Source organism: Triticum dicoccoides, chromosome 6B (assembly GCF_002162155.2).
Source record: "Triticum dicoccoides isolate Atlit2015 ecotype Zavitan chromosome 6B, WEW_v2.0, whole genome shotgun sequence".
In the NCBI taxonomy this organism is placed as follows: domain Eukaryota; kingdom Viridiplantae; phylum Streptophyta; class Magnoliopsida; order Poales; family Poaceae; genus Triticum; species Triticum dicoccoides.
Window position 1 is genome coordinate 657,161,056 of NC_041391.1, and position 15,739 is coordinate 657,176,794.

Sequence of the window (15,739 nt, forward strand, 5' to 3'; positions counted from 1 at the left end):
CTCCCCCCCTCCATCCCAAGCAAGCTTCCTACCCTTACTCTCCAAATCACACAGCTTGAGGCCCTTCATCAATCCCTCGACTCGATCCATGTCAGGCGTGAGAAACTGAGGACTCTGATCCACCAAAACCAGAACAAAGGGGAAAAACTAGCGGGCTGCTCCCGTCGGTGGAGTGGGTGGAGAGCGTCCAGGTCATCGTCTGCCCGCTGCACGACGGCGTGATGGTCAGTGCAAATAGCCTAGGCCGAGCACCATCAGGCGGCCGGTACTCAGCGGCACGGTGTAGAGCGTCGTGGCCGCGCCATCCTTGGTGATCGTCGTGAGCAGAGGCTTGCCTGTAGAACCGGAGAGAGAAGTGAGGCAACGTGATTGTGTTGCTCAAGCCAAAGGGTGTGGCTAGGTCTCAAAAGAAATAAAAACAAAAATTAAAAATAATTATTTTGTACGAGTCTTCATGCAAAATCAAAGTAAGATAGCATCGACTGTGACATAACGAAGTCTGAGTCGACTGAGACTTAGCAAAACTGCAAGCCAAAGGGCAATCGTGCAAGGGCATGCAGACGTCCACGTGCTAACAAACTCCTAGAGGCTAGCTAACTAACCAGCTAATGATCCTAGTTTACAAGAAAAGATAAGCACAACTATACACATGCGTTCTACTTTTTCTGTGTTTACTGGCCATGTAATATCCAAGATCCACGATCTGCAGATCAGATCAACGGCACCTCCATCCGAGCGCTCCTGCGTGTGGTCGTCTGGCCGACACACTCGCCCAGTTTGTGCACAAGAACCAAACGTATGCTGCATTGCTGCTCGGATTGCATGGACTCACGCAAGAGAGAAAGAGAAGAAGAGAGATAGATGAAGACGACATGTAGGCCCAGGTTGTCACCGAGAGAAACGAGCAATCCCGGCCGGGATTATGCTTACAAACGGGTTTAGGATTGGTTTAGGGTTGAAAACGACCGGAATTGCAAAGGATAGGGTACAAACTTCAAGGATTTGAAGGTAAAGGTTCATTTGTGATGAGCTCTACAATCTCACGGTTTAAACCAGACTTCACTCTCATAGAATACATGGGTGAGGCAGCGCCAGCGGAGCGCCCGTGCCATGGCGCTAGTACGTCCTCGTGCACGAACATCGTCCACGGCGCGCGCGGGCGCGCACCGGACGGACACACTCCTGGAAAAGCGTAGCCAGGGCACTGTATGGTTTGTGAGGAAAATGAGACACGGTACTTCCGCGATAGTACGTCCGGCCATATAAAATTCTTGCAATTCGCGTACGCTTGGGGCTCACGCAGTCCATATAAAACAGAAAATAGAAGATGGGTGCCAAGTCATTTTGTGGACTGGGGATTGAATTCTTGATATGATCTGGCTAGTTATTAAGCTGTCTTAATCAGCTTCTACAAGCCGTCGTCACATCTAATAGCTTTACATTACTAGACTACAAGGATTCTTAAAAGTATTTGCCAACTGACGCTAAAATGTTTATAGAGGGTCAATAGACAAATCTATCAACATAACATCACTATGCAATCACATTCACCTTAGTCCGTTTGAAGTACCAAAATACGTTGTAATCACAAATACACGATTTAATTTTTCTTGTACTAACACCCAAAGGCTGGCACAACAAGGGTCACTCTCATATGCAGATGAAAACGTACGCCACATGCACATGAATTTAAATTATATCATCCGTCCACCGTACGCACTTCACCGTATCATGTCCATATCCCCTATATATTATTTAAATACATGCATCCAGCTATAAGACACACATTTCCATGAGCAGAACCAAAGAAGAGCACACACTGCACACTAGTAGTAGCAAGCAGTTCATCAAAACATACAATGGCCATTTCAAAAGCTCTGATGCTTGGCATCCTCGGATGCCTTTGCCTATGTAGTTCGGTCCTAGCAGCTCGCGAGCTAAGCGATGACTTGTCGATGGTGGCAAGGCACGATAGTTGGATGGTGCAATACAGTCGTGTGTATAAGGATGCCACTGAGAAGGCGCAACGATTTGAGGTGTTCAAGGACAATGTCAGGTTCATCGAGTCATTTAACGCCAAGAACCACAAGTTCTATTTGGGCATCAATCAGTTCACCGACCTCACCAACGAGGAGTTCAAGGCAACAAAGGCTAACAAGGGGTACAAACCGAGCTTGGAGAGGGTTCCTACCGGATTCAGGTATGAGAATGTCAGTTTTGATGCACTTCCGGCAACCGTAGACTGGAGGACCAAAGGTGCAGTCACTCCCATCAAGGATCAAGGGGATTGTGGTAAGTATATTTAGGATAATAATGTACTATTGCATATATATTTCAGTTCTTTTTATAATAGCATCTTATAGTATCTACCAAAACATAAACTATGTAGGTTGTTGTTGGGCGTTTTCTGCTGTCGCAGCTACGGAGGGCGTCATTAAGCTCAAAACCGGCAAACTTATCTCACTGTCGGAGCAAGAGTTGGTGGATTGTGATGTCCATGGTGAAGACCAAGGTTGCGAAGGTGGGCTCATGGATGATGCCTTTAAGTTCATAATCAAGAATGGAGGTCTCACTACCGAGTCCAACTACCCATATACTGCAGCAGATGACAAGTGCAAGAGTGGAACCAACGATGCCGCATCCATAAAAAGCTATGAGGATGTTCCAACCAACAATGAGGGAGCCCTCATGCAAGCCGTCGCAAGCCAACCTGTCTCAGTAGCTGTAGATGGAGGAGACATGACATTCCAATTTTACAAAGGTGGAGTGATGACAGGCTCATGTGGCACTGAGCTAGATCATGGTATTGCAGCTATTGGTTATGGCAAGACCAGCGATGGTACAAATTATTGGTTGTTAAAGAATTCATGGGGAACAACATGGGGCGAGAACGGATATTTAAGAATGGAGAAGGATATTCCCGACAAGAGAGGCATGTGTGGCCTTGCAATGGAGCCTTCTTACCCCACTGCATAGGAAGAACATCCTATGCCACATATCTTCATATGCACAGAAAGATTAGATAATTGGATGCATCTACTTTTATTAAGTATAGTCTGTAACATGTATATGAATTATCTGCAAACAAATCAGTTGCACGGTACTTTGTATTTCATGAACACGATGTAAATTAGGCCACGTATGTAAAGGTTGATGAAAAACTTGTGTTTGTTATACTTGGGAGGTTTCGCACTTGTAGAGTTGAAGCAGTTTATAAGTGAATTGTGAATTGCACCATCTCTTGTACCTTCATGCATGTACAATGCACTCTTGGAGTAGTTTTTGTTTTCTACGACAATCTTGGAACCAGATAAACAATGTGGAAAATGGCAGGATTGATGTTAAAATAAACATTGAAGCCCGAAGGAGGAAATTGATGGATGTGAATTTGTAAATCTTGATGAACATAACTAGGATGGTACCTTCTCTCCCCTATCCCCATTGTCGTACTCCTCCAACGCTTAACATCAACCTCTCTCCTGACCCCAATGCCAGCCGCCTTGATCTACAAGATTACAATCACTTTAGACCGCATGGGGAGTGTCGTGAAATGAGGACACAAGAAGTCAGTCCAAGAGGAGGCTCAATGGCTTCATGCCCAGCCTGAGGAGTGCCATAGGCTAAGGACGCACCACGGTGGGCACTTTGGGGTCATCAAAGCTAGTAAGAGGCTTCACAAACTTGACCGAGACATCAATATTGGGCTTAACATGTGTTTCCCTCGACCACTAACATGTGTAGATGTACATGAGTATTTTTCTTGCATCCGATCTTTTGGATTTTGCCCTCACATGACCGATCTCTTGGATCTATTTAGTTTTTGTGGTTGTGTAATGTGCTTTTTGTTGGTGTGGTTTGATGGGGTTGGAATATTTCATCAATACTATGGTGAAGATCTTGGGGTTTGATGGTCTGCACTTTTGGTATATCATCCCTGGCCATAGTCCATTCGTCACTCACCACTTGCCATCTTTTTTTGGATGCATGACTCGATGGTCTGGGAAGTTTTAGGAGTTACTTTGTATAGTTCCTTGGATCTACAAGTATTTGATATTGTAATGATATGGAGCCCAAGGAATGATTTGGTGCATAACAACCATCTCCCACCGATAAAGGTCCCTCTCATGTTCTTGTGTAGTTATTTGACATCCATATTTCATGTGAGGCCGCATGGGTAGACTCTTAAGGGAAAGTTATCGATGGTACCATGTCGCCCCGCTCAGCCTTGGGCCTTTGTCCATTGTCCTCCAGGCCTAAGCCTCTAGGCGGTTGAGCAGCACCCATAGTCGATGGATCTTTCATGGAGCCCGACGACACGGCAGGGTCATGTATGATACTCTGGGATTATAATGGAGTGGTTATAGTTTCATCGTACAAATATCTATTCAATTATAATGTCCCCTTCAAAGCATAAATTGGTGCAATAGGGCTGCTGTTGGAGACATCGCTTGCTGGTGTCCATTTTTTTACTCCACCAACTTTTGGTGCCCTCAAATAGGGCTGATGTTGCAGATGCTCTTCGATGCGAGTTCACACAGTTGTATATCCTTCTCCCCACATCCGCTCTCTTCCCCCTTTCATGTGCAGCGCACATCTAGTTCGTGTCCGTGCTCGCAGCAGATGTCCGCGCTCGCACCAATTGTTGAAATTATTTTTGAAAATATTTGAATTCATGTGTAGTACTAAAATTGCTGAAATATTTTGGCCGGTAGGTAAATATTTCAGTGAGTGCTGAAATGAATGAAATTCGGTGAATTTCATCGAAATCTCACCGGAAGTGAAAAGCCTAGCTACATGTACGTTCTTTTTTTAGAAAAGGAGGATGACCCCCGGCCTCTGCATCTGGGCGATACATAGGCCACTTTATTAATTATTCTCACAAGACCTTACAAAATCATACAACAGTAAGACTAAACCTGCCGTCTAAGCAACAAACTGTCACTACACCTATTCAGTTGATGAAGGGGCGCAGATAGCCTGGGCCTAATACCAAACAGACATCGCAGCCAAACCTAACATTTAAGACCTGAGACCCCAACCTAGCCACTTGCCGGGTCTGGGGCACACACTGGTCCGGCGTGCTCTCAGAGGCCGCCGCCGCCAACTGCAACCGCTTCATCTTCAGAACTGTACTGATGCACCAACCTTGCTCGGTCTAGCTATCGTCGACGCCACCACGGCACCCAACGACACCTCCTCCCTGCATGCAAACAGCTGAGCACGTCGCGGTCGCCACTGATACACCTCAAGCGCCATGCTGCCAACTACAACCAGCCGGCATAGCTTGAAGTCCTTGGAAGATCTGTCGTGTGTAGCACCTGCCGACCAGGCATGACATAGCGTAGCACCTGTCGGTCAGGCATGACTTGACATCTCCATCGAAGCTCCGTGCAAGACGAAGCCGCTCCACCTCCTGCCTCTCACTTCCGGCGCTGCTCCGCAAATGATGCTCCCAAGAGAGAAACGACACCACAGTGCCGCCTGTCGTGGTTCTAAGTCTGACAGTAATGTAGGGGGGTACTAAGGAGAGGCAAGATCCTATCTATGGAGTAGTTGTGCATACAAGTGTTTACGAGTTCAGGCCCTTCTCGGAAGAAGTAACAGCCCTACGTCTCGGAACCCGGAGGCGGTCGACTGGATTATATGTGTGAGAGTTACAGGGGTGCGAACCCTTCTGCCAGTGGAGAGGGGTGGCTTATATAGAGGATGCCAAGACCCCAGCCTACCCACGTAGCGGAGGGTTAAAGTACATTAAGGCCTGGTGTTACTGGTAACGCCTTACATAAAGTGTCATCATGACCATAAAGACTACTTAATTACAGACCGTTTGGATACAGAGTAGATCCTGAACTCCTGGTGGTCGAGTGAGTCTTCATAGTCGAGTGTCTTCTAGTTCGTCGAGTGTCTTCCATTCCGTCGAGTGGAATCTCTATCGGTCGACTAGGAGACGGTCTCTTCTGTAGATGTCCTTGGGGAGGGTACCTGGGACAGGTACATGACCCTACCCTAGGTACATGACTTCATCATTAGCCCCCGAATGGATCGAGGTTTGAGTGAGGAAGGAGTTGAGAATTCTTCCGACTCTTCTTTCGAAGCTATGAGTATGTCTCGTTCTGGATCAACTGACCGTAGGTGACGGCATCAACTTCTTTTTCAATCGCCTTGATCCATTCTGGATGTAGGTCGAGTGATCTTTCTACACTTGGAGATCTCCGAGTGACGGATCGCAGGAGATCTTCCGTCTGACAAGTTTCCCTGCGGTTAGCGGATTTAGTGGTATCCGAATTTCCGGAAGCGCGTGAAGCGGAGAAGGCCGCGGTACTCGGATGGGATAGGACAGAGACGCCTCGATCTCCACACCGCCTTTTTCGCCACATATCCCTCGCGCGACTGTTTCGAGATTTGACAGGATTGCCTGGGTCCACCAGTCAGCCACTCGGAAGCGACTCCATATAAGGAACCGAGCAGAGGTTTTTGAACAGTGCTCCCTCATTTTCCCCTCTCCCGTCTTCAGATTCATCCGCTGCCCTTGCCATCTGTTCAGCGTCGTAGCTCCGTACCAGCCTCATCGGCGACAATGGTGAAGGAGAAGATGACGACTTTGGAGCGGGCGAAGAAGGCGATGGCGCAGGCAAAGGGGAGAGCGCCCAGTCGGGGTGGATCCTCGTCGCGGTCCCGCCTGCCGCAAGGTTGGATCCAAGGGGATTGGATCCGCTCGACCATCACCCAGAAGGACCTCAACGACCTAGCCAACGAGGGGCTGATCGAGCACGGAGCAGCGAGGCTTCCAGGGACGGAGTGGCAACCGCAGCCTCAAGAAGGTGAGTGTGTCCTCCTAGCGACTCATGTTGATCGTGGATTTTCTTTGCCACCTCATCTTTTCTTTAGGGGGTTTCTGAACTTCTTCGGGGCTCAGCTCCACCACTTCACACCCAATTCCATTGCCTATGTCGCCGCTTTCGTTTCTCTGTGTGAAAACTTCTTGGGTTGTCGGCCGCATTGGGGCCTCTTCAAACACATATTCACTTGTCGCTCTCAGACGGTCAAAAAGGCTAACCCGAATGACGAGAGAACCCAAGTAATCCAGATGCGCGGGGGTCTTGGGGTCCAGATGAGGAGTAAGAGTGCTTTTCCAGCTATGACCCTTCCTGAGTCAGTTAGAGGGTGGCAGTCGACCTGGTTCTACTGCCGAGACCAGTCGACGCCAGGGTAGTCGACTGGGCTCCCTCCCTTCTCTATGAGTCGAGTGAACAAGCCGTCTTCTCTGAAAGTAGTTCCGGAGGAGAAGGCCCAGGTTAAAATGTTGATGGAGCGAGTAGTCCAACTCATTCGCGATGGTGTGACTGGCATGGATCTTCTGGAGGTTTTCCTTCGTCGGCGTATCCAACCACTCCAGTACCAAGGCCACCCGATGTGGTTGTACTCTGGTACTGAAGACACCACCTGGGTTCACCCAGAAGAGGTCGACGATGTCACGCTGCCGAGGTGGATGACCGCTGAGGGAGTTCCGGACTAGGGGGTGTCCGGATAGCCGAACTATCATCATCGGCTGGACTCCAAGACTATGAAGATACAAGATTGAAGACTTCGTCCCGTGTCCGGATGGGACTTTCCTTGGCGTGGAAGGCAAGCTTGGCGATACGGATATGTAGATCTCCTACCTTTGTAACCGACTTTGTGTAACCCTAGCCCTCTCCGGTGTCTATATAAACCGGATGGCTGTAGTCCATAGGACGAACAACAATCGTACCATAGGCTAGCTTCTAGGGTTTAGCCTCCTTGATCTCGTGGTAGATCCACTCTTGTAACACACATCATCAATATTAATCAAGCAGGACGTAGGGTTTTACCTGCATCAAGAGGGCCCGAACCTGGGTAAAACATCGTGTCCCTTGTCTCCTGCTACCATCCGCCTAGACGCACAGTTCGGGACCCTGTACCCGAGATCCGCCAGTTTTGACACCGACATTGGTGCTTTCATTGAGAGTTCCTCTGTGCCGTCACCGTCAGGAAGGATGCCTTTTCCCGTCTTTAAAGACGGAACCGTCGTCAAGGGAGCTTTGGCCGCCGGCCAGACTATCCGGCTAGGCGGTTTTCTCATGACCGCCTGTTCGGTCACCGCCCCGACAATGACCTCTCAAGTCATTAAAAGAGATCTTCATGTCAGCTCGGAATTCGCCGAGCAGCTAGATCCGATTGAGCTCTCCTTCGTAAACGAGCTCTTGGATCGCATCGCCGCCCTGGGAGTCGCTACCGACTACGATCAGATTGGGCTTAAAACCGATCTGAGAGAAATTAACTCTCCCCAGGTTACCCACCACGTTGTCGTGGTAGAGGAACAATGCGGCGACTCTTTTTCTATGTTAAAATCCAACTATGTCCGGATTCCGGATCCCTCCATGCCGGATTCCCACGGAGGGACGGACGCTAATCAAATACTAAACCTAAGGTCAGGCATCGAACCAGATTTGTTGGAAAGCGCTCATCAAACCAAGCTTCCGAATCCGGAAGCTTCTTGGCCTTTGAGCCCCAGATTGGGCGGGGTTCCGAACTTAATTCCACCCGCCCACCCAAACATAAGCGATCTATCTCAAATACGGCAAGAGCCCGATGAAACAGTACATCATTACTGGGCCAGATTCCTCCTGGTTATGAACAGGATAAAGGACTGCCGTGAAGAAAGCGCGATCTCAATCTTCTGCAACAATTGCACGGATAAGGGAATCATAAACGCCATCAGTCGTTGCGAAGTTTCATGCTTCGCCGACCGAGCGACCATTGTACAAAAATACTGCGCGATGGAGAGTGCCTGGAAAACCGAAACTAGGTTTTGGGACAATCCGGCCCTGAATACAAACCCAGTCCGAAATAAAAGGGTGCTTCATACTCAAGCACCTGGGATAAAAACCAAAAAGCAAAAACCCCCTAAGGGGTACGGAACCGTACTGGAGGGATGGCTCAACGGACCCTGCAAAATCCACAGTACAGAGGGCGCCACTCCAACACATAGCCTTCGAGCGTGTTGGATACTACGGCAGGTGGCCAAAAGTGGCGTAGGCTTTTTAGCCCTATGCAACCAACCCAGCAGTACCAGTACGGTATTAACAGTCTTCGAGACTTTCGCATCAAATACCATGCGGAAACGAACAATCCGCAGCCTCGCCGAAGTCTACCAAGTAGCAACAACAAATCCATGGAGCGACACGGCTATCACCTTCAACGCCAGCGACGAACCTAAATTCCGAACAGCTAGAGCACCAGCCGCATTGGTCCTCAGTCCGATAGTGGACGGTTTCCGTCTTACTAAGTTACTCATGGATGGCAGCAGCGGACTAAACCTCATCTATGAGGAAACCCTTCGAAAAATGGAAATTAACTGGAGCCGCATTGAGCGAAGCAGCACAACCTTCAGAGGGATAATCCCTAGTCGAGAAGTACGCTGCACAGGAAAAATCACACTAGATGTAGTGTTCGGCTCACCAGACAATTACAGGTCCGAGGAGGTCACATTCCAAGTGGCCCCATTCGGCAGCGGATATCACGCTTTGTTAGGGCGAGAGGCATTCACAATCTTCCAAGCTATACCCCACTATGGGTACATGAAGCTCAAAATGCCCGGACCCAATGGGATAATCACTCTCGCCAGTGATCCAGATACAGCACTCCGCGCTGAAAATAAGACAGCCGCACTGGCCCTAGAGGCATTGTCCGAAGCCCTAGCGGCAGAGGAACTAACTACGCTGCGCTCCACAGTGGATAGGGACGATGTGATACTTGATAAGAGGTCCAAGTCCACCTCTTTTAAACCAGCAGACGAAATAGTCAAATTTCAGGTCCATCCAACGGACCCCACAAAGACGGCCTCCATTGGGGCACAATTAAGTCCTGATGTCGAAGCCGCACTACGAGAATTCCTTCGGGAAAATTGGGACATTTTTGCCTGGCACCCTTCAGACATGCCAGGAATCCCACGCAGGCTGGCAGAGCACAGCCTAAATATCCTAAAAGGATTCAAGCCAGTCAAACAAGCTCTTCGGCGATTTTCCAAACCCAAAAGAGAGGCAATGGGAGAGGAGCTAGCCAAACTCTTAGAAGCCGGATTCATCAGAGATATAAAACATCCGGACTGGCTAGCCAATCTAGTAATGGTACCAAAAAAGGACAAATCCTGGCACCTCTGCGTCGATTTTAAAGACCTTAACAAGGCCTGTCCAAAGGACCCTTTCCCCCTCCCTCGCATCGACCAAATCATCGATGCTACCACAGGACACGATTCATTGTGCTTCCTGGACGCATACTCCGGATACCATCAAATCAAGATGGCGGAGAAATACCAGGACGCAACGACATTCATTACTCCATATGGGCCATTCTGCTTCAACACAATGCCCTTCGGACTCAAAAACGCCGGCGCAACATATCAACGCATGATTCAAACATGTCTGGCTACCCATATAGGCAAAACAGTAGAGGCATACGTAGACGATGTGGTCGTCAAGACCAAACATGTCAAAACTCTAATAGAAGACTTGAGGGTGACATTCGACAACCTTCGAGCATATGACATTAAGCTCAATCCGGAAAAATGCGTCTTCGGCGTACCAGCCGGAAAGCTCTTGGGCTTCATCGTATCCGGTAGAGGAATTGAAGCAAACGCGGCCAAAATCTGAGCTCTGTCACAATTGGATATTCCAAAAGACCTCAAGCAGATACAAAAACTAACCGGATGCGTAGCGGCCTTAAGTCGCTTCATCTCCCGTTTGGGAGAAAAGGCTCTGCCCCTCTACCGCCTCCTCCGGCGCACCAAACATTTCGAATGGACGGATGCTGCCACAGCCGGACTCGAAGAAATAAAGGCCATACTGGCAACAAATCCGGTCCTGGCCGCGCCCAACCTGGGCGAACCTATGCTATTATATATCGCAGCAACACATCAAGTTGTCAACGCGGTACTCGTCGTTGAACGAGAAACAGAAGGGCACAAATTCCCTCTTCAAAAACCAGTGTACTACGTATCCACTGTTCTAACTCCATACAAATCCCGGTACCCACATTATCAAAAGATAGCATATGCGGTGTTCATGGCATCCCGGAAGCTGCGACACTACTTTCAAGAGTGTTCTATAACGGTGGCCTCCGAAGTACCTCTCAACGATATTATAAACAATCACGACGCAACGGGCAGGATTGCAAAATGGGCTATCGAGCTCTTACCATTTGACATAACCTACAAACCACGGCGAGCTATAAAGTCGCCGGTTCTGGCTGACTTCGTCGCCGAATGGACCGAAGCCGAACTCCCTAAAGAGTACGGCGCGTACTCCAACTGGATCATGCATTTCGACGGATCCAAAATGTTGGCTGGCGTGGGGGCTGGTGTCGTCCTGCGTCCCCAACTGGAGACACAATCCAATACATACTTCAAATAATGTACATGGACTCCAATAACGCAGCCGAATACGAGGCTCTTCTACATGGCCTCCGGATGGCAATCTCCATGGGCATTCAACGTCTAGAGGTGCGCGGGGATTCAAACCTCGCAATATCCCAAGTAAATGGAGACTTTGACGCCAAAAATCCAAAAATGGCAGATTACCGCAACACCGTCCTAAAAATGTCAGCTCGGTTCGAAGGACTCGAATTCCACCATGTAGCCCGGGATAATAACCAGGCAGCAGACGTGTTAGCACGCATCGGCACGAAACGAGACACCGTCCCTCCAAACATCTTCCTGGAATGGCTCTTTAAGCCATCTGTATTATGGGAAGAGGAGTCCGGAAATAACAATCTGGAGCCAGCTGCACCACCTAACTCAGACCATTCTGACACAATCGGCGGCTCAGCCAATGAAATAACACCTTCAGGTCACGAAATAATGGCAGTAATTGCCCCGTGGACAGAACCATTCCTAGCCTACTTAATTCGGCAGGAACTTCCCGAAGACCAAAATGAGGCCCGCTGCATAGTCCGGCGATCTAAAGCCTACAAGGTCCATGAGGGAGAACTTTATAAGAAAAGCACAACCGGAGTCCTTCAAAGGTGTATCTCCGAAGAGGAAGGGCGAAATCTCCTCGCTGAAATTCATGCCGGACTTGGCGGGCACCACGCTGCAGCCCGGGCCCTTGTAGGCAAGGCCTTCCGTACAGCATTTTATTGGCCGACAGCCCGGGAAGATGCTCAGGACTTAGTCCAACGATGCGTCGGTTGCCAACTCTTTGCTAATCAGAGCCACATGCCACCCACCGCCCTCAAAACTATACCCATTACCTGGCCGTTCGCAGTCTGGGGGCTTGACATGGTTGGACCCATTAAAGGGGGAACGCACAAGCACAAATACTTGTTGGTCATGGTGGACAAATTCACCAAATGGATTAAGGCCAAGCCGGTTAAAACGGCAGAATCCAGACCGGTGATAGACTTCATATCCGGGGTAGTACACCATTTTGGCGTCCCACACAGCATCATCACTGATAACGGCACGAACTTCACAGCCGACGAGGTTAAACTCTGGTGCAAAAACATGGGCATCAAGCTCGATTACACTTTAGTCCATCACCCCCAAACTAACGGTCAAGTCGAGCGAGCAAATGGTCTAATCATGAGCGGCATCAAACCCAGACTAGTGCGGTCCCTCAAGGAATCTAACACGCACTTGGTAGAGGAGCTCAACTCCGTACTCTGGGGGCTGCGGACCACGCCAAACCGAACTACTGGATTCACACCATTTTTCATGGTATACGGCACAGAGGCAGTTCTGCCCTGCGATATAATTCATGACTCACCTCGTGTGCGCATGTACGAAGAAAGAGAAGCCGAGTTGGATCGGCAGGACAGTTTGGACGCCTTAGAGGAGGAGCGGGACGTGGCAAACCGATAAACCTTAGGCGAGCACTGGGCTGAGTGGGAGGTTTGCTCTCCACTCGGTAGGATTTTAAAAACTTAGGCGAGCACGGGGCTGCAGCTAAACCCCCGAGTGGGAGGTTTTCTCTCCACTCAGTGGGTTTTTCGTGGCATAGTTTTGGAGGAGAAGGTAGCAGTCGAACTACGCTTCGTCCTCCTTGCGGAGCGCACGTTGTATTTGTGGCGTAGCTCAGAAGGAGAAAGCAGGAGTCGACCTGCGCCTCGTCCTCTTCGCGGAGCGCACGTTGTATCTGTGGCGTAGCTCAGAAGGAGAAGGCAGGAGTCGACCTGCGCCTCGTCTTCTTGGCGGAGCGCATGTTGTATTTGTGGCGTAGCTCAGAAGGAGAAGGCAGGAGTCGACCTACGCCTCGTCCTCTTCGCGGAGTGCACGTTGTATTTTTGGCGTAGCTCAGAAGGAGAAGGCAGGAGTCGACCTGGGCCTCGTCCTCTTTGCGGAGCGCATGTTGTATTTGTGGCGTAGCTCAGAAGGAGAAGGCAGGAGTCGACCTGCGCCTCGTCCTCTTCGCGGAGCGCATGTTGTATTTTATACTTAGGCGAACACTAGGTTGCAGCTAAGCCCCCGAGTGGAAGGCTGGCTTACCACTCGGTAGGGTTTTCAAAAACTTAGGCGAGCACTGGGCTGGAGCTAAGCCTCCGAGTGGAAGGCTGGCTTACCACTCGGTAGGATTTTGTTGAAACTTAGGCGAAACGGATTCGCAGCTAAGCCTCCAAGTGGAAGGTTGGCTTACCACTCGGTAGGATTTTTTTATAAACTTAGGCGAAACGGATTCGCGGCTAAGCCACCCACTAGGGGACTAATTATGAGAACAAAAGCAATAACAATCACTGGGAAAATTATGAAACTCTTGTTTTTGATAAATAAACTACATAAGTACTTTTATTACAACTCATCCGAGTGAATATTTAAGTATAAAAGGGGCGGAGCAGCTCCGCGTTCCATGCTCGGGGCTCGTCAATTTGGTGCTCGACATTGTAAAGGCGGTATGCTCCATTGTGCATTGTGAAGCAGGTCACTCGGCAAGACTGCCTCAGCTCCGTAGACCAAGAAGAACGGAGTTCTCCCAGTCGACCGGTTTGGTGTGGTCCTTAATCCCCAAAGCACCGACGGAAGTTCGTCGACCCATGCACCAGCTGCGTGCTTAAGGTCGCGCATCAATCGGGGTTTCAACCCTTTGAGAATTAAGCCATTTGCTCATTCTGCCTGTCCATTCGACTGGGGGTGAGCAACTGAAGCATAGTCGCTCGTGTACCTTGAGATGTGTAGAAGGCTCTGAATTCCTCGGAGTCAAAGTTTGACCCATTGTCTGTGATGATGTTGTGTGGAACTCCATATCTGAATATCAACTCCCTGATGAAGCTGACGGCGGTGCCGGCATCCAGATTCTTGATGGGTTTAGCCTCAATCCACTGGTGAACTTGTCGACTGCTACCAGCACATGGGTGTAGCCACTTCTGCCTATTCTCAGTGGTCCAACCATATCCAACCCCCATAGAGCGAAAGGCCAGACGAGTGGAATGGTCTTCAAGCCTGAGGCGGGCTTGTGCCACATATTGGAGTAAAATTGACATCCTTCGCACTTGTCGACTATTTCTTTTGCCATTTCATTTGCTCTGGGCCAGTAAAAACCCGCTCGGTATGCTTTAGACACAATGGTCCGAGAGGACGCATGATGGCCACAGGTCCCCGAGTGGATGTCGTTGAGAATCATTCGACCTTCTTCCGGTGTTATGCATTTCTGGCTGACTCCAGTCGTACTTTCTCTGTACAACTGTCCCCTCATGACAGTAAAGGCTTTGGATCGGCGGACGATCTCCCGAGCCTCTTCTTCATTCTCTGGGAGCTCTTTCCTCATAATATAGGCAATATAGGGCACTGTCCAGTCGGGAGTAATGACCAGAACTTCCATGATTAAGTCGACCACAGCTGGGACTTCGACTTCAGTCGGATCTGTGGCGCTTTTTGGCTGCGGGGCTTCCTCAGTGAAAGGATCTTCTTGAACCGACGGCGTGTGAACATGCTCCAAAAACACGCCACTCGGAATGGCTTCTCTTTTGGAACCTATCTTCGCCAAGTCATCGACTGCTTGATTTTTCAGTCGGGGGACGTGATGGAGCTCTAATCCCTCAAATTTCTTCTCCAGCTTTCTGACTGCATTGCAGTAACCAGTCATGGCTGGGCTTCTGACGTCCCACTCCTTCATCACTTGGTTGACCACCAAATCTGAGTCACCGTAGACCATGAGGCAACGGACGCCGAGTGAAATGGCCATACGCAACCCGTACAAGAGTGCTTCGTATTCTGCTTCATTGTTGGAGGAATCAAAGTGAATCTGGAGTACATATCTGAGCTTATCTCCTTGGGGGGAAACCAACACTACCCCGGCACCGGAACCATTCAGCACTTTGGAGCCATCGAAGAACATAGTCCAGTCCTCCGAGTGAACTTGAGTCGGTAACTGCTCTTCAGTCCACTCGGCGAGGAAATCTGCTATTGCTTGGGACTTGATAGCTTTCTTTGCCTCAAATTTGATATCTAGGGGAAGGAGTTCAATCGCCCATTTTGCCACTCGACCAATTGCGTCTCTGTTGTGCAGAATCTCTGATAAGGGGGCGTCGCTGACGACTGTGATGATATGGTCAGAGAAGTAGTGATCAACTTTCTTCGTGGTCATATAAATCCCATATACAAACTTCTGATAATGAGGGTATCGTTGCTTGGATGGGGTCAGGACTTCAGAAATGTAATATACTGGGCGCTGAACTTTGAAGGCTTTCCCTTCTTCTTCCCGCTCGACCGTAAGTACAGTACTGACGACTT

The 15,739-nt window shown here is 49.3% G+C and overlaps 1 protein-coding gene across 1 annotated transcript; it reads left to right on the forward strand.

Annotated features, from left to right (window-relative positions):
• Nucleotides 1–1,859: 1,859 nt before the first annotated feature.
• Nucleotides 1,860–2,976, forward strand: LOC119321405 (senescence-specific cysteine protease SAG39-like). The gene is made up of 2 exons (XM_037595098.1): nucleotides 1,860–2,292; nucleotides 2,390–2,976. Exons 1-2 carry the CDS (start codon nucleotides 1,860–1,862, stop codon nucleotides 2,974–2,976), a joined length of 1,020 nt encoding a protein of 339 aa, XP_037450995.1.
• The last annotated feature ends 12,763 nt before the right edge of the window (nucleotides 2,977–15,739 follow it).